The following is a 24,461-nucleotide window of genomic DNA, read 5'->3' as shown; positions in this document are numbered from 1 at the left end:
TAATGAGTATATTAAACTAGTTTAATAGTATCTCATTAATACTTACAATAAGGAAAGCCAAGAAAGAAGAAATAACAGTTTTGTCTCAATTGCTGCTCCTGTTGGAACGAATATTGCTTCATGCAAATGCAACTCCATTCATTTTGTAATCAAATGTATTATCATTCATTCATAAAATACAAATATATGCATTGTATATGAAGTTATTTTATGTTTTATATGATAAGCATTGCCAAGAAATGTTTTGCTAAAGCCGGTTATAATGTTAGTAGTAGGCCTATGTCAGAAAAAAGGAAAACCTGAAAAGCTTAGAGCCAGAAACACAATCCCTGTAGGTAATGTCTCCATTACATATCTTCCCTGCATACCATATGGAATTATAAGCTGTGACATTCTGCATTGAATTAGTTACCTGCATTTAATATAGGATGATAAGTGATAACATATGACGTAGTATTGCCCCTGGCTGCAGTACCAACGTTGGCCTCACAGCCTCAGTAGGCAGGCTTCTCAGTCAGGAGAGGTGAGTACTGTTCGATGTCTTCACTCTACACACACACACACACACACACACACACACACACACACACACACACACACACACACACACACACACACACACACACACACACACACACACACACACACACACACACACACACACACACAAAGGATAATTAAGACATAATGGTCTTAATGGTTAGAATTTGTGGTTAATAGATATAAATATATTACAGCAGTAGACAAGATAAGTCCATTGTATATTTACTGATGGAACAGGTGGATATGGAGTACATGGTTCTCCTGCTCCTACACTGTACCAGGTTCTCCTCCTCCTATCTGTACCAGGTTCTCCTCCTCCTAACTGTACCAGGTTCTCCTCCTCCTATCTGTACCAGGTTCTCCTCCTTCTATCTGTTCCAGGTTCTCCTCCTCCTAACTGTACCAGGTTCTCCTCCTCCTATCTGTACCAGGTTCTCCTCCTTCTATCTGTTCCAGGTTCTCCTCCTCCTAACTGTACCAGGTTCTCCTCCTCCTATCTGTACCAGGTTCTCCTCCTCCTATCTGTACCAGGTTCTCCTCCTCCTATCTGTTCCAGGTTCTCCTCCTCCTAACTGTACCAGGTTCTCCTCCTCCTATCTGTACCAGGTTCTCCTCCTCCTATCTGTACCAGGTTCTCCTCCTCCTATCTGTTCCAGGTTCTCCTCCTCCTAACTGTACCAGGTTCTCCTCCTCCTATCTGTACCAGGTTCTCCTCCTCCTATCTGTACCAGGTTCTCCTCCTCCTATCTGTACCAGGTTCTCCTCCTCCTATCTGTTCCAGGTTCTCCTCCTCCTAACTGTACCAGGTTCTCCTCCTCCTATCTGTACCAGGTTCTCCTCCTCCTATCTGTTCCAGGTTCTCCTCCTCCTATCTGTACCAGGTTCTCCTCCTCCTAACTGTACCAGGTTCTCCTCCTCCTATCTGTTCCAGGTTCTCCTCCTCCTATCTGTACCAGGTTCTCCTCCTCCTATCTGTACCAGGTTCTCCTCCTCCTAACTGTACCAGGTTCTCCTCCTCCTATCTGTTCCAGGTTCTCCTCCTCCTAACTGTACCAGGTTCTCCTCCTCCTAACCCTACCTTTTTCTCCTTCTTGAAGCCCTTTTTTACGGCTTTGATTCCCAGGACGACGCAGGAGATGGAAAGACAGAGCTGGAGAACTGAGAGAATGATCAGTAGACCGTTGACTCCGCGTAGAATCGCCTGCAGTACAAACATCACATATTATTATGAATATTAATAAGAATAATAATAACCTGCTAGAACCCCCTTGAACACAAACACCAATTTATATTAGGAATATTAATGCAATTAATAATAAATTGCTAGAACCCCCTGGAGCATGTCACAAAAATATTTATAATGATAGTATATAAGTATACACTGTAAGTTAAAGGATAGTTTCATTATTTTGGAAAAAAAAGGCCTATTCACAGACTTTCCGGCATGTTTCAAGTGCGTAGACATCATTTCGCACAAAAATATATACGATGTTAAAGGGGCGTTTGTTTTAAATAAATAGTTATTCAAAAAGTTCAGGGGGCTTTGTTATGTTTCACATTGGTTGTTTCAGTGTATTTATAATAGTTAGATATAGTGTGTTAACATAGTGAGAATATAATAGTTAGATATAGTGTATTAACAATAGCGAGTTTATGATGGTTTGATATAGTGTATTTATAAAAGTGAGGAATATAATTGTAAGAGAAAGTGTAATCGTAATATTGAGATAATAATAGCAAGACATGTAGTAAGTTCAAGTGTATGAATAATGAGATCATAAATAATGATATAGATAATGACCTTGATGATGCTGAGGCCCTTAAGACATTTCTCCATATCCGAGCTGTAGTCGATGGGGGCTCCCGTACTCCAACTACCGAAGTCGTAGCGGTTATCTTCGCAGGGCCAACTGCCGCCTTCTCCGGAGAAGAGGTTGATGAAGTACAGCACCACGGCAGTGATGGAGAACCCTACTCCAGACAGTTGAGCAGTCACACTGGACACCACCTGGACATACACAACTAGAGCTTTAAACACCTGGACACACACAACTAGAGCTTTAAACACCTGGACATACACCACTTGAACTTTACACACCTGGACATACACAACTAGAACTTTTAACACCTGGACACACATAACTAGAACTTTAACACCTGGACATACACAACTAGAGCTCTACACCGCTGGAGATAAAACGTGTTTGCCAAATATGCCCGTCTTCTGCCCGCCTTTTTCCCGGCATGGTCTGCGTGTTTACACCGATCGAGGTAATTTACCGGCTTGATTTCGCACCCCAATTTACCCTCTTGGACCATACACATATCAGGGATTTAATTTCCATCTAAATGAGATTAGACAGCTTTGCGGTTCCAGGAGCGGGACTTGGGTATAGGTGTTGCTCTTGAGACTCACCAAACAAAGACTGGGAAACTTCTCAGACAGGATGCACAGGAAGCCAAACACGATGAACTGGAGGGAGGAAAATACATGAGAGCACCTATGTGTGTGTGTAGTATGAGTAGTGAACTGAATACTATAATGAGTACCATAGTGAGTAGTAAACTGGCTACTATAATGAGCAGTAAACTAAGTACTATAATGAGTAGTAAACTGAGGACTATAGTGAGTAGTAAACTAAGTACTATAATGAGTAGCAAACTGAGAACTATAATGAGTAGTAAACTGAGAACTATAATGAGTAGTAAACTGAGTACAATAGTGAGTAGTAAACTGAGTACTATAGTGAGTAGTAAACTGAGTACTATAGTGAGTAGTAAACTGAGTACTATAGTGAGTAGTAAACTGAGTACTATAGTGAGTAGTAAACGGAGTACTATAGTGAGTAGTGTAGTGAGGAAGAGGGTGTTCTCCTCACCAGGGAGCCCATCCAGAAGGGGAAGTAGCCAAGTTCCCATAACAGGTAGCTTGGCCCGCTGGTAGAGAGGACCCCTCCAAGACCGATGTTTATCAGGCCCACCATCACCTGCATCGCCTGACAAATCATCACACACCTTTAGTTTGTTCAAATCCCACGTGGCTTCTGATGGTAACAAAAACAGAACGATCTCCATGCCTTCTCTCTAAGACAGAGCTCACACTATATAATTCTAGCCGCGATTCTTGCATCAAAGACCTCTGGGTGAGCCCCGGATCATCTCAACTGCACAACAAACCCATAATACCAACATACAAAATCGTTGACCAACGCAGTCGATTGGATATGGCTAATGTTGAGACACGAAAGATAATACCATTCATGATTTTTCATGAAAAACATTTGGAATACTTTGAAAACAAAATGCTGGTAAATGCCCAATGTACACATGCATGTGTCTTCCCTGAAACGTGCACTGATAATCTGTTGAAACAAACATTTAAATAGATGTCTTGTGTTGGATCGTTGGTTGAACCAGATCATCCCCAACCCAGACATATTTGGAGCGCTGTGCTCCGACCAAGACAGAAACAACCAGGAGTCACAAGAGGTTGATTCAAATGTTTGTTTTGTAGCTTATCAATAAAGTTTTTCATGTCGGTACAGCGGGCCCTTTAAATAACCAATTCATATTGAAAGTGTTTGCCGTGTCTTAGCGCCTTGTGTTGATACATGATCATACAGAACCCAGGAGGCACACATGTTGCTAGAGATGAACTCACCCCCAGAGCTGATAGGGAGTGGGAGGTGTAAACTAGGTGTAAACTAACCCCCAGAGCTGAGTGGGAGGTGTAAACTAGGTGTAAACTAACCCCCAGAGCTGAGTGGGAGGTGTAAACTAGGTGTAAACTAACCCCCAGAGGTGAGTGGGAGGTGCAAACTAGGTGTAAACTAACCCCCCAGAGCTGAGTGGGAGTGGGAGGTGTAAACTAACCACCAGAGCTGAGTGGGAGGTGTAAACTAGGTGTAAACTAACTCCCAGAGCTGAGTGGGAGGTGTAAACTAACCCCCAGAGCTGAGTGGGAGGTGTAAACTAGGTGTAAACGAACCCCTAGAGCTGAGTGGGAGGTCCCCAGGACTGAGCGTAGTTTCTGGGACACATTGCAGCACACCGGGCTGTAGCAGAGTGCCTTCAGGATCTGACACAGCGGCGGACAAGCGCTTCCAGGGTCAGAGGCCATGGTCATCACCGTCACCCCCTCGCTTTTGGTCATGGACACAGACATGATGTCCCTCCTGGAACCCACAAAAACCATGAGCTTTCTATTCAACAAAAGAATATCGTCATCAATATCATCAATAGAATAGCGTGTGGGGGGGGCATCTTATTCAGATGGTCTTATATTTGGTCTGGGCATAGTACAGTTTTTTTAAAATTAGCCCTACATTAGTAGGCTAAATCATGTTTTAATTTGTTCAAATTAAACTCCTGAAATAACATATTTCTCTGTTCAACCCCAATACATCCAGAAGACAGCCCGCAAATACTATGCGCTGAAGTTGATTTTCTGAGTATATTTCACTAGGTTTAATAGGTTTATTTCAATAGAAAGTAGCCTATTCATAATCAACCATTTTTAATATTGAGTGTTTGCTGAAACATGATCGCTACTCTGGTTGAAAAAAAGCCCAACATGGCCGTTTATAAACACCATCCTATCCGTATATATGCCAGCCTCGCAATCAGGAAAATATGAATCATACTGTTAAATTACCTTTTATTAATCGCATTAATCGGTGCCACATACTTGTAGGTTTATTAGCAAGAAAAATATGTATTATTTTTTCAACACAATTTCATAATTTTAAGAAACTACTTTCTTCTGATCTACTGTTCCTCAAAATAAATGCAACCCAATTGTGAAGACGAAACCAAAACGCAACTTCCGCCCGACAGCGAGGTGGATTCTTCTCACCTGTTCGGTTTGAGTCTTTCTGTAAACGATTTTTTTCTGTAAACGATTTTACCCTGACTTTGACTCGAGCCAACTGAAGGATTAATCAGACTCCCGTATTGCGCAGTTGCACTCTTCGAAGATCATAATAACAAACCCAGGCCGAGCCCAATGATTCCCGGTAGAACCGCCCCCCTTAACCCTTTATATTCGTATTCCTTTAAAGAAGAACGATAAAACACAAAATAAATCCGTCTTTTGAAACTTTTATTTGAATGAAGTTTAGTAAATAATCCAGACAACATACAATAATCGAGAAATGTAGGCCAACCAATTATCTTTCAATTTTTTTATCAGAACAATTTTTTGTATTTGAATTATTAAAACACCTATAGGTTAATTTCATTGATAATACAATCATTTAATATATGAATCCTGAGCCATGATCTTAATACCAGTTTAAGTTGATGATAGTTTGGATGAGGTCGAACCCCGGGAAGTCCATAGCGACCACCCCGAAGCAGGGTCTGGGGTGGTTGGGGGTGTACTGACTCAGGAAGTGGTTCAGCCAGGGGTTCACCTTCTCCGCCACGCGCCGGGGGGTTAAAAACATCCCCCAGAAGGTTCCGAAGCCAGTGCCGCTGGAGTGGCTCACCACGATGTTATCTCCTCTGCACTCGGCCGCCGCTTGCTTCAGCACTTTGGCCAGCGAGTCCTCCTTGTCCTTGATCTCTGACACGCGTTGGTCTCCGCTGCCCTCCGCCTGCAGGGGCACACCCAAGGCGAAGGAACTCTTCTGGACCAGCACCACCTTCCCCCGGACCTCCCTCATGGTGGGCATGCCGGAGCTCACCCAGACGCGCTGCTCTGGCCCCACCAGGTCCTGCACCATGCGCTGGACCCTGTCGTGCTCGGACATCTCAGAGAGGACATGGAGCAGGACCGCCTCGCTGGGGTACTGCGACAGGAAGGCCAGGGTGGTGTCCAGGACCTCCTGTAGGGTGTAGTGTTGGTACATGACACCCTGCATCACGTACAGGGTGTTCCCCAACGCCAGCACCCTCACCTCCAGGTAGCGGATACCCGCTCTCAGCTGCAGGTCCAGGGGCCAGGCCTGGTGCCGGGCCAGGGAACCCCCGTCCAGGGACAGGCTGTCGTGGGACCCGGGGACGGACAGAGCGGACAGACGGCTGGAGTCCTCCACCGCCTTCATCCAGGGAACACTGTAGGACTCTGGGAGTTGTAGATCCGCGTGGTCGTTGAAGAACTGATCGTTCCCATGGCAGCCGACCCTATACGCAATGTAGTTATGACGGAATTATATTAATTGAATAATGAATGTATTAATATGATGGTATCATATTTCATAATGATGCAGTATGATGTAAAATTATACAATATTAAAACGTGGTAGGCCTAGAGGAGAGATATTGCATAATAATGTCATTTGATTGGCATGATGCTAATAAGTCAATTTAACAAGAGTTTAATAGTAGGCCTACTTACATGAAGGAAAGCCAAGTAAATAGGAATAACTGCTTTGTCTCCATTGCTGCTGCTGTTGAAACTAGTAGGCTATATATGTAACCTACTATAATGTAACAGTTACATTTATATGTTTCAGTTATCAAAGTAGTTGTTGACTAAAGTAGGTGCGGATCCGATAATATTTGTTTGATTATAGATTTTGTTCTTTTGTTTGGTGTGTTTCTAATCATTAGGTGTTTACCCAGATAACACAACGCGAACACTTATAAGGATTAGATTATTTGTTGGTGTAACCCTAAGGGAATGATCCTGCCCAATGGACAAAAAGACCTTCAAAACAGGATCCAGATATCAATCTGTGCATTTACCATGGTCAATAATTAGTCATAGATATCACCACCACAATCACAAAGACTATGAATAAGAGACCTCTTCCAATGACGAAAACCCGTCTGAAGGCGCTAAATTCCTCTTCATCAGCCTCATCTACAGGCTGCTTTTGTAATATAAGGTGATCGTTATTTAATACAAGACAACTACTACTGGTAAATGAGCGCAGATATACTACAACTCCCACAATGCATTTTGAGGAACATACGGACCAGGGAAACATCAGGTGACAAAACTGCGAACTCGCTTTTCCTTGTGTGGTTTTTCATGTAGGATTTAGTAGTAACGGTGTAATTCACAGTGTCATTTGTCTATTAGTCCCGTCCAGTCACTGAGGAGCGATGTTACGACCGAAGGCGCTGACGCAGGTCCTCAGCCAGGCGAACACTAACGGAGTACAGAGCACCCTGTAAGTAGGCTAACCGAAGCTAACACACTGAGTCGGCTAACTGTAGCCAGTACAATGTGATTAATTGGAGCCAGGCGTTGTTGGTACAGGTAAACTGATTAGACGCAACGGGTGCTGCTATGTGTTGTTGCCGCGCTGATGTCACTGTAGTACGTGTTTAATTTGTAGAAGAATGTTTGGTCTAATTAAACCGACATACAAAAACCTTGCTGATACAAGAAAAGTGGAAAAAACATTCTGTTTGGTTAGTGATATTAATGGTAACGTGAACCGACTAGAAAGCTGGAGCATTTGAGAGTTGTTGGGTTGTAGTGCGATATTTTGCAACACAACAACCCGAAATAAACTCCACTCCTTTTATGCCCCGTGATGTTCTCCGAACTGTCGCACTTGGCGTTACAAGCATCTGTGATTGACTGGCAAAATAGGTTACCCGAACCAATTAATGATGCGATAGCGTGGTTAGTCGGATGAGAGTGGGAACTAATTAATAACTAATCACGCTAAAATAATAGCAATTACATTTGACCTACAGCACCTTTTTAAATCACAGACAGGGAAGAGTGGAATATTGTGGCTATATGAGATGGATTCAGTTTGTTTTAAATTCAGTTTTGCGAACTTTTTTGAATAGTTTACTCAACAACGAGGGATCCCTGCTGGCTTACTCTGGCTACGGCGACACCGACGCCAGAGTCACCGCGGCCATCGCCAGCAACATCTGGGCAGCATACGACAAGAATGGGCACCAAGCCTTCAACGAGGACAAGCTCAAGTTCATCCTGATGGACTGCATGGTGAGAGGCGAGCTAGCTGTAGCATTGTTCCTTTATGTTGTGGCTCTTTATTCTCGGTTCTCTCCTTTTTTAATTGTACATTCTCTCTCCTTTCTTTCAGGAGGGCAGAGTCGCTATCACCAGGGTGGCGAACCTGCTGCTGTGCATGTACGCTAAAGAAACTGTTGGTTTTGGAATGCTGAAAGCTAAGGTAAGCTATACAGGTAGCGTGTACGTGGAATAAACCATTGGCTTTAGATGTATTTATAATGTGTTATTGATAATGTATTGCTATTTAGTACTGATATTGCATCATAATATGGTTATTTATTGAAAATGTATCATTATTCACTGCTACTATTTCGGTAATGTTCGTTGGTGTTGATGAAGTGGCTCTACTTTCAGGCGGAGGCTCTGGTGGATTACCTGGAGGAGCCTTTGACCCAGGTTGCAGCCTCTTAGCGGGGTCCATCACCCTACTCGGCCCCCTCTTCCCCTGCCGGCAACCCCTCTCCTCGGCCCAGCCAACCCCTCCTCCCCTCGAAGCCTCCTCCTCTCCTCAAAAGCTCTTCGTCAGCGCTCTTCCTCCTCTCCGCTGGAGCGTGATACATGGACTGCTTTGGCGTCTAAAAGGACTGTTTCCCTGTGTATTCAGAGATTTGATTTGTATGTATTTGGTCGTCTGTTTACGTTTATTAAACTTCTGTTAGTTTGATTTAATGACACTGATGCAGCTGAACAGCAAGATGCATCTACAAATGATTGCATGTTCACCTGTGAGTTTCTGGTGAGGGTTTGGCCAAATAAAAATATTCTGTATAATTTGTAATTTTGTGTGATCATCTATCTATATAATATATAATATATAGTAAAGTATGATCATCAAGGAATACAAAGACACCTGGAAACCGTGATTCAAAATGTTTTTGTGTTCTATTTTCATAATAAAATTGCAGATGTGCTTGACGATTGCATAATAAACTGTCGTGTACAACACCACGCGTGTTTCTGTTGAGCTGAGGATTTGTGGTGTGCTTTTCAGAAGACCCATCCTGCTCTGCAAGTTCAAAAGTGAATACTTCAGCAGAACCCATCAAAAGAAGCGTGCTTAAAGTGCTTGAAAACAGGAATCCGTAGTTAAATTCTTTCCCTCTTGGCTATGTAGCGGAGAATGGGAAAAATACTGAACAAGTGACAAAGCCAGTGAAAAATTTGCATCCACTCGCACATACATTATGGACATTAAGTTTTAGGCTTTGAAGAAGTACATACAACTCAGAACAGCGATCCTGAGTTATTCCATGGATGAGATTATCTGACCTTGAGATTTTTCTTTTGATATATACCTGACAAGCCATTTGGTAGGTAGTGGATACATCCACCTGTGTTTTGTCATGGCCTTTTTAGGTTTGTAGGTCCTGTAAATTTAGAGGGTACAAAAAAAGGCAGAAGTGGACCAATTTGAGCACAGCCCCTATCATCATCAAGCCATGTTTTATTTTTAACAGTTTTTCCTATTATTGTATTCTACTGGTATCAGTCGGCATTTTTAGTAACTCCCATACGTCTGATCACAATTCAAAACATGCAGGGAAAATTAACATAACAGAGTTTAAAAGTAAATGGCGACCCTAATGTTTCTCCAGCAGGTGGCGTTACATCGCATAGCGTCTCCGTATAGTCCAATAGTATCTGTCTGCGTCCTGCAAGACGGAGGCGTAACTTGTAGTAGGAGGCGTAACTTGTACTAGGAGGCGTAACTTGTTCTTTTCTAAATCGCGGTCCACGCGAGATCTTTCTCTTTTCGCGGTAAACAAAAAGCGTTGTAAATCACGGTTCACACGAGATCTTCATTGAAGTCGGGTCTTCCGATATTCATGACGGTAAGTACATTTAAGGCCTAATATTTGAGGTCCGAGTTGCGGTCATTTATGTACCCGCGCACCACTGCTACATACAGATCACTTCCGCGATTTAGAAAAGTACTAGACACGCCTCCGACTACAAGTTACGCCTCCGACTACATGTTACGCTTCCTAGTGCAAGTTACGCCTCCTCCGACTACAAGTTACGCCTCCTACTACAAGTTACGCCTCCGTCTTGCAGGACGCAGACAGACCGCCTCGTGCCCACTGCGCCGTCAGTCAACGGACGTGGGAAGGCGTGGCTGACGGATGGGGGAGTAGTCTTTGCAGATGCATCCGTCAGCCAATCAAATCGGTTCGCCGGGTTCTTCCCGCTTCTTCCTGCTTGTTGCGAGGCAAGATGACCCGCTTTCCCGCTTTCCAGTATCGTCAGAGCCCGAGTCGCGTCACAGTGCTTACATTTGCATACGCGATCTGATTGGATGACGGAACCGTCGCTGCCGAAAAAGTTGAACATTTTTCAACTTTCTGACGGTGGCGAACGCTCCAAACGAACGGACGGATCCACAATGCATTGTGGATCCGTCCCCATTCAAAGTCAATGGGCAACGGACAACTGACGGAGGTAGTGGGCACGGGGCGTGACCCAACTCGTATAGAGTGGCGAAGTCACGCCCCTTCCGGTAGAGCCCATGGGACCTATGAGATCGAAAAATATGAATGGGTTTCAATGGAGAGAAAGTAATTATCTTCTGATCCCAGTCTTTCTATGCCCCGGATTACACATATGTTGTTTGTGGATTAGAATTATATTTTTTCATGTCAAGAGTTTGACCGTTTATTGTGCAATGGTTCAACCTCTACATGTCTCATGTGCCGTCACGCTCCCTGCGACTGGCGTGGACAAGACCGACAATCTCCCCATCCACATAACTGAAACTCTCCACATGCCCGTACTTATAATGGTTCTCACCTCTTTTGATGCTTTTATCCTCCCCTTGGAAAAAACCTAACACTATCAAACCTCTTCAGGAAAATGTTTTGTTTTCTTTGCATGAAAAATTATCATTTAAATCCACAAACAACTAATGTGTAATCTGGGGCATATACAGACTGGGGCCAGAAAATAATTACTTTCTCTCCTTTGAAACCCATTCATATTTTTCGATCTCATAGGTCCCATGGGCTCTACCGGAAGGGGCATGACTTCGCCACTGTGAGTCAATGACCAAGCTCCGCCCCCAACCCATCCAAGCTCCGCCCCCAAACTGCCTTCTTCCCGTTGGTCAATTGATTGTCGTTCCCACCATGACACCATCACAGAACTTGTGTTCACACGTGTTCCCTCTCCTTAACAGATTCGGATCTTAGAAGATTCAGTGTAACATCATGGGCTCAGAATTTGCCTACAACTTTGTCTTCAAAGGTAAATATTTTAACTATCTTATTTACTAAATCTGACAATGCAATGTCCTTTTAAATTGCTTTCGAGATTTTACTTGTAAGAATATTATAGTTTTATATTAGAGCAGTGTGGAATAGTTTGCCATTAGAGCACATATGGATTTAAAGTATATTGTTTTATTTTTTTATAAAGTACCCAGTTGGCACAAAAAGGACAAGCCAGGCCACGTTGTCATAGCGACCTGTAGTAATCTTTACATGAGTTACCCAGTAGTTTAAAGTAGGAAAACATTCACCCAGTGAGGAACAAGTAAACATTCCGTTACTGTTTATACACATAATTATAATGAGGGCTATCACTATCTGCCTTATGCTTCATCAACACACTTTAAACAATCATCCTGTTTTTACCTATGGTATTATCCCATAGTTTTAACCTATAGTTTTAATCTATGGTTAAAACTATAGTTTTAACCTATGGTTAGAACTATGGGCTAATACCAAGGAATTGCCCAATTGAATATCTCTGGATATTAGAGATTATATTAGCTCAACACCTTGCTTTTGTACACCTTCATTTATAAATGATCTCAACATCTTGATGGGGTGCCATGTCACACCCTTTCCCATTCCTCTTGTTTAACAAGAGTAAATGTGTTCCATGATAAAAGGCTGCCCCTATCTTCAGTCTAACCTTCTCAACCAAGGTCCTAGAAACCACTGAATGTGAATGAGCCAAGCACAGGACTTCAAGACATGCTCAGGAGATCTTTCTTTAAGACAAGCAAGGCCACAGTAAAACATGCCATCTTTCAGTATGGGAGTGAATAGTGTCTGTCTCCCGACTCAACAGAGGAGATGGTTGACACAGAGGATAAGACAAAGACAGGAGAAGATAAAGGAGATATAGGACTAGAAACTTCAATCCCCCTTTATCTGCCAACAATCAGATCCGACATGCTTACAGGGGAACAGTGTAACCTAGTGCACCTTCCCTGTTCTTACCCACTGCATAGATACAACTAAGTGTGTTTTCCCTCTGAAATAAGATAATGCTTGCCTAAGATGAACCCTAACCGGGCTAACACTCTTCAACGGGATAAGGCTTTCCTATTAACTCTAACCTTAAAGGTGCAACGTGTACGATTTGGCCGATTGGCAAATTATTCCTCCACAAAGTAGATGTCAGCATTTGACCAGAAATCGGTGTTATTGTAAAAAAATAAGGGAAAATGAAGTGCCCCCTAAAGGTCTTTGGACCCTCCTCTTCCTTGCCCCTACCCCCTCCCTCCAAAGCTTCACCCCACTGAATATAGTGTAACGCTTACCGTTTGCAGTGAATCTGTGCTATGGCGTCACAACTCACAAGGCCTCAATATTTACCCTGCACGTAAAACTGAAATGACTCTGGTTCCCCCCCTCCTCTCCAGTGGTGCTGGTCGGAGAGTCGGGCGTGGGCAAGACCAACCTGATGTCTCGATTCACCAAGAACCAGTTCACCCTGGACAGCCGCGCCACCATCGGGGTGGAGTTCAGCACCAAGACCACGCAGCTGGGCGAGGCTAGCATCAGGGCTCAGATCTGGGACACCGCCGGCCTGGAGCGATACCGCGCCATCACCTCCGCGTACGCCTCAGCGCTAACCCCATGCAAACAACGCTAAGTTAATACCATGTTAAAATCATGCTAATACTGTGCTACAAGGGATGAACACTATGCCAAAAACAAATGAATTCTTATGATGACAAAAGTCAATACAGTACACATAATGTTTAACACCATGGTAGTTACTACTATTCTACCACTCTACTATTAATATGCTACACAACTACTTTATTACTTCTATGCTTGTTTACTATTGCCACACCACTACTTTACTACTACTATGCTACTTTGCTGGTTTACTATTGCCATACCACTACTTTACTACTACTATATACCTTTGGTGGGTTACTATTGCTATACCACTACTTTACTACTACTATACTACTATGCTGGTTGACTATTGCCATACCACTACTTTACTACTACTTTGCTTGTTTACTATTGCCATACTACTACTTTACTACTTTGCTGGTTTACTACTGCCATACTACTACTTAACTACTTTGCTGGTTTACTACTGCCATACTACTACTTTACTACTTTGCTGGTTTACTACTGCCATACTACTTCTATACTACTTGGCTGGCTTACTACTGCCATACTACTACTATACTACTTTGCTGGTTTACTACTGCCATACTACTACTATACTACTTTGCTGGTTTACTATTGCCATACCACTACTATACTGCTACTCAGGTATTACCGAGGAGCAGTGGGGGCGTTAGTGGTATATGACATCACAAAGAAGCCCACCTATGAGTGTGTAGAGAGATGGCTGAGTGAGCTGTTCGACCACGCCCACCCTCACGTGGTCGTCATGCTGGTCGGCAACAAGACGGACCTGGAGTCCGACCGGTGTGTCGCCACCGAGGAGGCCAGGCAGTACGCAGGTACCCCTCCTCCAAATACACCTCCTCCAAATACACCTCCTCGAAATCATCTCGTCTAAATACAACTCCTCAAAAAGCTCCCCTACAACACCTGTTCTAAACATACCCTCTCTACAACACCACTACAACACAACTACAACACCTCTACAACACCTCTACAACACCACTACAACACCACTACAACACCTCTACAACACCACTACAACACCACTACAACACCACTACAACACCACTACAACACCACTACAACACCACTACAACACCACTACAACACCACTACAACACCTCTACAACACCACTACAACACCACTACAACACCACTACAACACCACTACAACACCACTACAACACCTCTACAACACCTCTACAACACCACTACAACACCACTACAACACCCCCTTTAAAGCACTACCAGGTACACCTCTACAACACCACTACAACACCACTACAACACCTCTACAACACCACTACAACACCACTACAACACCACTACAACACCTCTACAACACCACTACAACACCTCTACAACACCACTACAACACCACTACAACACCACTACAACACCACTACAACACCACTACAACACCTCTACAACACCACTACAACACCACTACAACACCACTACAACACCTCTACAACACCCCCTTTAAAGCACTACCAGGTACACCTCTACAACACCACTACAACACCACTACAACACCTCTACAACACCACTACAACACCACTACAACACCACTACAACACCTCTACAACACCCCCTTTAAAGCACTACCAGGTACACCTCTACAACACCACTACAACACCACTACAACACCACTACAACACCTCTACAACACCACTACAACACCACTACAACACCACTACAACACCTCTACAACACCCCCTTTAAAGCACTACCAGGTACACCTCTACAACACCACTACAACACCACTACAACACCACTACAACACCTCTACAACACCACTACAACACCTCTACAACACCACTACAACACCACTACAACACCTCTACAACACCCCCTTTAAAGCACTACCAGGTACACCTCTACAACATTGTCCCGACTATTCATCCCATAGATCAGCTTCGCTACAAAAGCTCCTTTGAAACACTATCAGGTGCACCTCCTCTACAAACCCTTTAAAACAGTAAGGTACACCTTCTCTACAACACCTCCTCTAAACACTATCAGGTGCACCTCCTCTACAAACCCTTTAAAACAGTAAGGTACACCTTCTCTACAACACCTCCTCTAAACACTATCAGGTGCACCTCCTCTACAAACCCTTTAAAACAGTAAGGTACACCTTCTCTACAACACCTCCTCTAAACACTATCAGGTGCACCTCCTCTACAAACCCTTTAAAACAGTAAGGTACACCTTCTCTACAACACCTCCTCTAAACACTATCAGGTACACCTCCTCTTAAACACCGTAGACACCTCCTCTGCTAGTTAAACCTCCCCTAAGGGTGCACTCACACTAGGCAAGTTTGCCTGTTCCGTGCTGCAGGAAGATTCAGCACGATTCCCCCCCTCCCCACTCCCCCCGCTGGCCCGTGGTCACACTGCTCCCAAAGGCTGGGGCCTTTGGGAGCACGGGTTGTATGTCGGTGAGGGTGTGAGGGCTCGATGGCAGCATACAGCCGGTTGAACATGTGCCTGTTCTCCCGGGTGTCGTCGCTCACCCATCTCCCTCTGGGACGACATCCACCCACCGAACGTCTCCACCTCACGGCTCTGCCGCAGCTGGTCCGCCTCCATTTGCTCAGCGTGCTGCTGCCTCTGGGGGTCGAGGTAGGCCGCCATGGGGTCGCCGGTGGTATCACTGCGTGGGGTGGACCTCTTCCTCTTCCTGCTGGAGGTTGGAAGCCTCGTCACAGGCGGGCTGGCCGTAGAGGCGGTGCTTGATGTTGTTGATGAGCTGGCAACAGACTGACAGTGATGACCCTATCATCGCAAAGGGGGGGGGAATTGTAAAAGTAATTATAAACATTGTTCACAGAGGCACATGGAGCTATACTATTCACATCTTTTCAATGCATAGATGCAAACACATTAGGGGCTGTACAAGTACTCAAGTGACCTTCTGGGGGAATTGAATGTCATGTTCCCCTGGGAAAACAATTGGTTCATTTTAAATATACGTAACATTGCTAGTTATGTTAGCTGAGCAGGCTTCAATCTCTGTCCCTCTAGAAAAGAAAGCTCTGCTGTTTGTGGAGACATCTGCTTTAGAGTCCACTAATGTCGAGGTAGCATTCAACAGTGTCTTGTCAGGTAATATATTATAATAAATAACCTGTATCGAAGTAAATATTGTAATATTGTAATTTTATTGCAATGTGATAGATATCTGATCAAATGGATTTGAATCTGATAGTTTGGATTTTAATCTGATGTTTTATCCTTTTATTTTTTTTATCTCATTGTAATATTATCCTTATGGTATGGTTTTTAATTGGCTATTAATCGGATAGCATTGTTTATTAGGCCTACCTTATGGTATCGATTGTAATCAATTTCTAAACTGATAGTATGGATTATAATCTGATTGGGATCTGATATTTTGGATTTTAGTCTGGTAGGAATCTGATGGTATGGATTGTAATCTTAGGTGTGCCGAATGTTCCCAGAGATTCACAGGAGGCTGGGTCGTAAGGAGGTGATCCAGCGAGACTTCAGAGCTCCAGTGTCCCTGAGAGGCCAAACCAGAGCAGACGACAAGAAGCCCTGCTGTAGAAACATCTGAGCAGGCTCCTCACGTCATCATATCAGACAATCATTATAGATGGATAGATTTTGATTCATCCCATAATACTATAGTAATATGGTACGCTATGAGAGGGCTACCACAATGATTTTTATTCATTGATATTGCTTAAAAAAACGTTTAGAACTTATTTTTATTTCAGTTGTGTATTACATGTTGACCATAAACATTAAAACTCCGACTTTAACTAAATTCTTCACTAAATTCTTCTTTCTGTGTTTGGAATGTTGACGCTCGTTGTAATAAGCTAATATAAATCTAGGTCTATTGGAAAACAAAAATTATTGGTTATAATTGTGAACAATGCTACTGTAGTGCAGCTCGGGATTCAACACGTCCCATAAGCAGCGACGACTAACCAATCAAAGTCGACAGCAAAGTGGACCAATCATATGATCACATGCGGCCAGGTGTCGCTGGTTTATGTACCAAAGAGAACGAGCAAGAGGCGGGACCAAGCCATTCACCTCTGGGATCCCGCAGAGCGAGGAAGAGAAAACTTGGATGATAGTAATTAGTTGGTAGTGTTGTTAGGTTGAAACTGAAGTAAATTGAGGACCTGGAAGAGGTTTATTCAATTGAAGAGTTAATGCCAGACCGCGGGGCAAAAAGTAACGTAACAACGTGTGAAGTTTCAACGACCTGTAGAGTAACAACCTCAGCCCGATAGCAGACGTTGGATCGTGTTGAACTTCTGTCCCACAGACAGCTATTCAGAACCAGCGGAGGAACGATGTCAGCCAAGGAAGACGAATATGACTATCTGTTTAAAGGTGAGCGGTTGTTTGTGTTTTCTCTTTTCGATTTGCTCGTAGTTTATTGGAGCATTTATCGGCCTTTGGTCAGCTTCAATCGTCGCATTTACAATTGAAGCAACAAGAATCTGCTGGAGAGGTTTTGACATTTCAACGACAAGTGTCGCAAAGTTAATGAAAGAGAGTATTGATCAATCCACGCCACGGTCGCAATCAAACTGTCAAAACCCTCATCCCGTTGTGTAAATGACCATTATTCACCCGAGTTACATCGACCACCGTTTTACATAACAGCGTACTGAGCTCGTACTTTCTGTACTTTTCAATATCTGTTAAACCATAGAGCCGTGAATAGTTTATGACTCTGAGGTCGTATCTATATTTAATTCATAAAGTTATGCCCATATTACTGTCATATATCCCTTTCAATGAGTAAGTTATACGAGTTATTTTGTCATTAAGGCTATAGGCTATGTTTCTAATGTATCGACAAAGCGACATGAATCAGCAGTTGAAACCTAAACAAGCCGGTGCCGTCAGACTGGAAATACCTGCCGAGTGTGCGTGCGCACCCATCGAGCCGACAAGATCAGATGACGTCATCCTCTTCCTATCATCATATCGTCCAGATTCCGTTTTTATCATGCTACTCATTGATCACTGATCATGTGCTCATTATTGTAAACAGCACTGTGGCTTTTGTTCAAACTTTATATTAGTGTCAATATAACTATCTACCTATCTCGTCATAGTCTATATAGTTAAGGTAACTTTATTTGTACCCGAGGGTAGATTTGGTTCCAGGTAGAAAGAAGGAATTGGCTGCTTACATTAGTTCTTAGTGTAGTTACAATCATATACATTGTAGAGCACCTCTCATTCAAAGGAATCCATCTCAAAGTTTCTTTACAATACAGACATGACATGCACAGAGTGCTTTACATAAAAATATAGACATAACATGAGCATAGTCGATGTGATACAAGATGGAAGATAAAACCCAATTAATCCAAAATATACAATAAAAATGAATACACTCGTTATATGCATCTCTCTCTTCTTTCTTTCTCTAGTGGTGCTCATCGGAGACTCTGGCGTAGGGAAGAGTAACCTGTTGTCTCGTTTCACCCGGAACGAGTTCAACCTGGAGAGCAAGAGCACCATCGGGGTGGAGTTCGCCACGCGCAGCCTGCAGGTGGAGGGCAAGACCGTGAAGGCTCAGATCTGGGACACGGCCGGCCAGGAGCGGTACCGGGCCATCACCTCGGCGTAAGAACCCCCCTCCCGGACCCTGACCCCATCACCTGAGTATAAGAACCCCCCTCCCGGACCCTGACCCCATCACCTGAGTATAAGAACCCCCCTCCCGGACCCTGAGCCCTGACCATCACCCCGACCCCTGACCCTAGCCCTGAGAATAGGAACCAGTAGCCTAACTTATCAAAACCCAAATTGTATCCTTACCCCACCGAACCCTGACTTTACCAAACCCCAGCTGTAACCTAATCCTAACCTTTCACCACCCAACCCATGACACACTAAGTAACTAAGGCTTAGTTATGGTTCCACATTGACTCACCGCAACGACCACGCACGCAGTCGCTTCCACGTAGTCATGAACCTGTTATGGTTCTGTGTTGGGTTTGCTTCGGGTTTGCGTGAGTGGACCAATCACAGCCCTTGTTGCTGCGCCACATCGACTCGGGGTTAAAAATCTTCGGAGGCGCAGGTCAAGCCCTCGCAGTGGAGGCGAGGAGGGTCCGCGAGGACGTAATGGGTCCGTGAACCCCCTTGCGTTGCGTCGACGTCCAACCATAACTAAGCCTTAAGAACATCCTTGGGTCAGTGTGGGCCGATGTCGGTAAATGTAGGTCAGTGTAGGGCAGAATCGGTCCGCGAATCGGTCTAAATCTGTGAAAGGGCCAGACCTTCACTCTGAGACCCTGATGTAACATGCCTTGAGAATGGAGCCCTGGGCTGCTCGGTAACGGGGACATATTACACCGCCAGGTGGGAGTGTGATTAGCCGTTACAAGCCGTTTTTGAACATCTGCCCCATATGACATCACAAGTGGGCGTGTCCACCTAGATGTGTGACGGATCGATGAGCAACGTTTGCTACGGTCCACTGGGTAGGCTGGTAGACTGATCCATCCAGGACACATCTGGGCTTGTAACGGCTAATCACACTCGATGTGTAATGTGTCGCCTTTAAGCACCCCCCTGTGGCGTTGGACAGGTATTACCGCGGGGCGGTCGGCGCCCTCCTGGTCTACGACATCGCCAAGCACCTGACGTACGAGAACACCGAGCGCTGGCTGAAGGAGCTGCGGGACCACGCCGACAACAACATCGTCATCATGCTGGTGGGCAACAAGAGCGACCTGCGCCACCTGCGGGCGGTGCCTACCGACGAGGCCAAGGCCTTCTCAGGTAAACTCACCTGTACAGGTGACCGCACCACTATGTCACTTAACGGTCCCATGTGACACCACCAGGTGTGAGAGTGATTAGCCGTTACAAGCCGTTTTACAATGCCTCTTCCTGTGTTTTAGTGACATCACAAGTGGGCGTGTCCATCTAGTTGTGTGCTGGATGGATCAGTCTGCCAGCCAACCCATTGGACCGTAGCAAACGTTGCTCGTCTATCCGTCACACATCTAGGAGGACACGCCCACTTTTGATGTCGGAAGAGGCCGATTTTCAAAACGTCTTGTAGCGGCTAACACTCGCGCCTGGTGGTGAAAGATGGGACCTTTAAAGTTAATAACCATAGCAACGGTATTGACCGTGTTCTTGTGCGGTTCTCCAGAGAAGCATGGCCTGTCTTTCCTGGAAACTTCAGCGTTGGACTCCTCCAATGTGGAACTGGCATTCCAGACTATTCTCACAGGTCAGTACCCCCACCCCCCCCTCCCCCGCCCTACACTTTAATCGTTAATCTAGTCTTCATTGTAAAATGATTAGAAGAGTTGATGTTTACCCCCGTTATCACCACTAGGTGGCAGCAGCAGTCCTTCAATGAACATAGCTGAGTTTAAGTAGCAGGACAGTCAAATGACCGGTATACAGTTTGCAAGTACAGTACAGTACAGCAGAATACAGGGAAAAGCAAGATACAACGGTATGTCATGTGGTTATTTAGATTTCCTTTTAGGTCAACTCCACACTGAGAGTATGGAGCAGAAACACACACTACAACACACACTTCATGGAGCTTGTTCCTGTTGCTTTGTGTGACTTTTATCCAACGAGCAGCATTTATTTGAGTAGTCATCCAGTCACCCGTCTTCCCCCAGCCATCTACAACATGATGTCCCAGAGACAGATCACTGGACGCCCAGACTCGGACTTCTCTCCCGGGTCCAACGTGGTTCCCATCACCGTCCAGCCCACACAGAACCCCCCCAGACAGAACCCCTGCTGCCAAAACAACTGACACTCCCCCGGCCCCGCCCCTCAGACAGACAGACAGACGGCTGGGAAGACAGACGTACCATTACATCATGGTTGGTCAGTTCTACTGATTAGTATAGCTGGTTTTACTGGTTGGTAGGATGGTTCTGCCGGTCAGTGTAGCTGGTTCCACTGATTCTATTGGTTAGTAAGGCTGGTTATGCAGGTTAGTATGGCTGGGTCTGCTGGTTAGTAATATGGTTATTAAGCTGGTTAAGTTATGAATGGGAAATGGCAGAGGGCCGTGTCATGTTGCATGGATGAAGGTAAGAAAGACTACAAGTTTGCTTAAGGAGATGAAGGATGAGATGAAGGAGGGGATGAAGGTGTCTGGGAAGGTGAAGGAGGTGAGGGAGGAGGAGATGAAGGAGGGGAGGGAAGAGGAGAGGAAGGGGGTGTTTGGGGAGATGAAGGAGGTGACGTCAGAGGAGGTCTGTCCATCTTTTTGTCTACAGGAAGGCAGACGTCTCTTTTTATTCTTATTTCTGTATATTTGGACTGCATGTGTATAAATAAACAGTATTTGTTGATAGATCTACGCATATATATTTGTTCTATTTTACTTCATCTGAAATAAGAAAAGTGAATTGTGGGGTGATGATTTTTTATTGTATATTTGATACTAAGGAATGTGTGTGAGATTAATTATAATATTATCGCAAATTTTTGCAGGACAAAAAAAAAATACATTGGATTATTCGAATGTAGTTTTATTAGAAACATTTACAATACATCTTGAATCTTCGAAAAATAACAAATAAAACAAACTAATATGGCGCAGTTACAATAATAATCATTAATAATAAAAATGTTCCAGAAAAATGTAATTCACAGAAACCATGTGCTATGAGTAGCTGCCCTGGAGGGACTGGGAACATGTTTCCATCCTAACCGTAACCACAGAGCAGAAACTATCACACTAACAACACTACCAGACCACTACCAGACCACTATCAGAGAATATGAAGTCCTACTGGGTTGGCCTCTTGGCAAGACGGGAGCCTCCGACTCACATCACCCTTTTATTATCGCCACTCGTGTCCGTTGGGGGGATACTGGTAGTGCAAACCCACCCTCAGTGCTGGTAGACCAAACCAGGATCTGGAGGTGGAACTACACCAGGGCCTGCAGGTATAACCAGGCCAAGAGGCTGTCGCGGGTGGGGGGGGGGGGGGGCTCCCACTTGGGGTCCAAAGAGGATTAAACTACGGAAACCTACAGAGGTCAAAAAGACCCGGCGTTGTCAAACCCGCAACACCAAGACTAGTCGCCCCTTTCTACATGACCAGACAACATGCATGCAAACTAGTACGGCTATGACTGAAGAGGTGTATCTGAGTGTAGTTGTAGACTAACTAAACAGTGCGGTGTGTCGGCCATCGTGTATGTTATCACCGGAGCGGGAAGCTTTCTTATTAAGGCTTGGATCCTCCTCTTGAAGCTTGTTTCACTCTTGTTGCTATTCTAAGACTGAGTGAGATCTCTCCACATGTGAACATGTTGTTCTAAAAGAAAAGTCGAAGTCAGTTCAGATTAAGAGCAAAGGGTTGGTAACATGGGGGGGCAACAGCAAATCCGATCTACTGAAGCAGGAAAAATGCATATCCAGGTACAAAATAAATCCAATCCTAAAAACCATCCTGATTTTCTGTCCTTAACACCATTTCAAGTGCGCCGGTATTCGACAGAATGCTTGTATGAAGTTGTGGAGACGCCACATCACTTAACTTTATTTATCTCATGTAGATGGGAAACTTTCATAAATAAAAAACTTCTAAACTTTTCATATTTATAAGTAGAAACTGGCCTTCCTGTGTTTAGAAATATATTAACTTCTTGTACTTTTAATTAAAAAACAAATGTCTCAAGATTACTCATAAATATGTTTTGTTTTCATAAATAACATCCAGATACTGACTTTTCCTCTGCTTTCTATGAAACCATAACCCATGTTAGCAAAATAGATTTGAAAAAACTGTAATATGTTCTTTTTTTTTTATTAGTTTCAGTTATCTATAAATGTACGTGGAAGAACTGAAATATATGCTAAAACCTCAAAATTCTTCAACTTCAATTCATCAACAATAAAAAAATAATTAAATAAACAAAACAATCACGTTAAAGCTCACTGATAATGTAACAAAAAGCAGAAGAAGTGCGTGAAGCAGAGATCTCTTTACATTCAAATGCAAGGATTTCGACGCTCGGTCAAATTGCTTAAGTGCATTGATTGAATTAGGGATTCCTATCACTGCTTACGAAGGGATTTTACATAAATGCATAACGAGCTTTTTCTATAAAGAGAAGAAAAACACCAACAGTTTCTATCATTACTATTCATGTAATCTTAATACAACGTTGTAAATAACACTAAGATGAAATGAATGAACCATACTGTGCTCTCCCAAGGTCTCTATATGGAAGTGGGTCTTATACTAGGGGAGTTGAATAAATGAACCTTATACTTTAATGGTTTATAAGAATCATAATTTCACTTTTGAATATCAGTCAGTCAAACTACAAGGTAAATATGTAGATTTCAACCTTCATCCAGTTTCAGGACTTAAAGCTTTTATACACACGGATCAGGTTGTTGTATTCCTAACAGGTATTATTTGTATTAAAACTGACATTTCTATGTTTTACTATCATGCATTTTTAACTTAAGAATAGCGGTAGTGCCTCCGGAGATGGCCTTAAACATAGCAGTTGTGTCTCCCAAACAAAGTCATACTCATTAACCACGGAGGCTTGGGGACCCCTGAAAACACGAGGCCCCTGCAAACACTGGCGTTAAAGAGGACACCCCTGGATCAGATGCGTCTCAGACATCTCAGCGAGTGTTCTGGTATGAAGTCATTACATTTTGTCTTTCACAGGGCAGCAAGTTGTCGTCTTTATAAGTGCTAAATTAGTATTATTTCAAACATCCCGATACAGTAAATCATGGTTGCCATAGCATTGTCTAACTATAAATAAACACATGTCCTCTGTTCAGAAAGGTGTTTTTCTTGTTCTTTGGTTACATTCCACCTTTTCTTTTTAAAAAAAACAACAACAAATGATCGCATGAAGTCTAGTTCCATCAAATCCCAAAAAACTCAACATTGTCAATATTTAGAAAAAGAAAGAGGAAAGAAAGAAGTTGATATGTTTTCTCGAGCGTACATTTCTATTTCTACTGAAGTAAATACAAAGTAATGAAAGGGGAACCGAACAGAAGGTGAAGCCTCTCCGATGGGAGAGCAAACTCCAAAACTCAGATCATCAACA

General features: G+C 43.7%; 4 protein-coding genes across 5 annotated transcripts; 3 read left to right on the top strand and 1 right to left on the bottom strand.

The window, feature by feature from the left end:
* Positions 1–137: 137 nt before the first annotated feature.
* LOC132468374 (uncharacterized) lies at positions 138–6,900 on the bottom strand. The gene is made up of 8 exons (XM_060066110.1): positions 6,884–6,900; positions 5,833–6,669; positions 4,532–4,718; positions 3,423–3,539; positions 2,960–3,016; positions 2,345–2,551; positions 1,622–1,744; positions 138–548 (listed from the first exon to the last, which is right to left on the bottom strand). Coding segments are annotated over exons 1-8 (1,584 nt in total). The 5' UTR covers positions 6,886–6,900; the 3' UTR covers positions 138–494.
* Positions 6,901–7,433: 533 nt separating this feature from the next.
* Positions 7,434–9,436, top strand: lamtor2 (late endosomal/lysosomal adaptor, MAPK and MTOR activator 2). The gene is made up of 4 exons (XM_060066113.1): positions 7,434–7,664; positions 8,299–8,461; positions 8,562–8,651; positions 8,846–9,436. The coding sequence occupies exons 1-4, from the start codon at positions 7,597–7,599 to the stop codon at positions 8,900–8,902; spliced, it is 378 nt and encodes a 125-aa protein (XP_059922096.1). The 5' UTR covers positions 7,434–7,596; the 3' UTR covers positions 8,903–9,436.
* A 2,137-nt stretch (positions 9,437–11,573) lies between these two features.
* On the top strand, positions 11,574–17,169 carry LOC132468399 (ras-related protein Rab-25-like). Of its 2 annotated transcripts, XM_060066141.1 has the most exons (5): positions 11,574–11,731; positions 13,140–13,335; positions 14,014–14,207; positions 16,404–16,484; positions 16,841–17,169. In XM_060066141.1, the coding sequence occupies exons 1-5, from the start codon at positions 11,695–11,697 to the stop codon at positions 16,954–16,956; spliced, it is 624 nt and encodes a 207-aa protein (XP_059922124.1). In that variant the 5' UTR covers positions 11,574–11,694; the 3' UTR covers positions 16,957–17,169. The 2 variants fall into 2 exon arrangements, with proteins under 2 accessions (XP_059922124.1, XP_059922125.1); XM_060066142.1 differs by lacking the exon at positions 16,404–16,484.
* Positions 17,170–17,420: 251 nt separating this feature from the next.
* On the top strand, positions 17,421–24,224 carry rab11al (RAB11a, member RAS oncogene family, like). Its single transcript, XM_060066140.1, has 5 exons — positions 17,421–17,750; positions 18,806–19,001; positions 19,972–20,165; positions 20,545–20,625; positions 21,032–24,224. The coding sequence occupies exons 1-5, from the start codon at positions 17,711–17,713 to the stop codon at positions 21,169–21,171; spliced, it is 651 nt and encodes a 216-aa protein (XP_059922123.1). The 5' UTR covers positions 17,421–17,710; the 3' UTR covers positions 21,172–24,224.
* Positions 24,225–24,461: the final 237 nt, after the last annotated feature.

This window comes from Gadus macrocephalus, chromosome 11, assembly GCF_031168955.1.
Source record: "Gadus macrocephalus chromosome 11, ASM3116895v1".
NCBI classification, from domain to species: domain Eukaryota; kingdom Metazoa; phylum Chordata; class Actinopteri; order Gadiformes; family Gadidae; genus Gadus; species Gadus macrocephalus.
Note: the sequence above shows the minus strand (reverse complement) of the source record. Positions and strands in the feature narration are given on the sequence as shown.

Bases quoted from the DNA above. Each gene is read 5' to 3' on its own strand.
- LOC132468374 (XM_060066110.1), bottom strand. The intron at 3,540-4,531 runs GTTCGTTTACAC...ATGATTTGTCAG, and splicing joins CCTCCCACTCAGCTCTAGGG to GCGATGCAGGTGATGGTGGG. The intron at 3,017-3,422 runs GTGAGGAGAACA...TCCTCCCTCCAG, and splicing joins CCTTCTGGATGGGCTCCCTG to TTCATCGTGTTTGGCTTCCT.
- lamtor2 (XM_060066113.1), top strand. From the start codon at position 7,597: ATGTTACGACCGAAGGCGCTGACGCAGGTCCTCAGCCAGGCGAACACT. The intron at 7,665-8,298 runs GTAAGTAGGCTA...TTTTTTGAATAG, and splicing joins AACGGAGTACAGAGCACCCT to TTTACTCAACAACGAGGGAT. The intron at 8,652-8,845 runs GTAAGCTATACA...CTCTACTTTCAG, and splicing joins TTGGAATGCTGAAAGCTAAG to GCGGAGGCTCTGGTGGATTA.
- LOC132468399 (XM_060066141.1), top strand. From the start codon at position 11,695: ATGGGCTCAGAATTTGCCTACAACTTTGTCTTCAAAG. The intron at 11,732-13,139 runs GTAAATATTTTA...CCTCCTCTCCAG, and splicing joins CTACAACTTTGTCTTCAAAG to TGGTGCTGGTCGGAGAGTCG. The intron at 13,336-14,013 runs GTACGCCTCAGC...ACTGCTACTCAG, and splicing joins TACCGCGCCATCACCTCCGC to GTATTACCGAGGAGCAGTGG.
- rab11al (XM_060066140.1), top strand. From the start codon at position 17,711: ATGTCAGCCAAGGAAGACGAATATGACTATCTGTTTAAAG. The intron at 19,002-19,971 runs GTAAGAACCCCC...GGCGTTGGACAG, and splicing joins TACCGGGCCATCACCTCGGC to GTATTACCGCGGGGCGGTCG. The intron at 20,166-20,544 runs GTAAACTCACCT...GCGGTTCTCCAG, and splicing joins CGAGGCCAAGGCCTTCTCAG to AGAAGCATGGCCTGTCTTTC.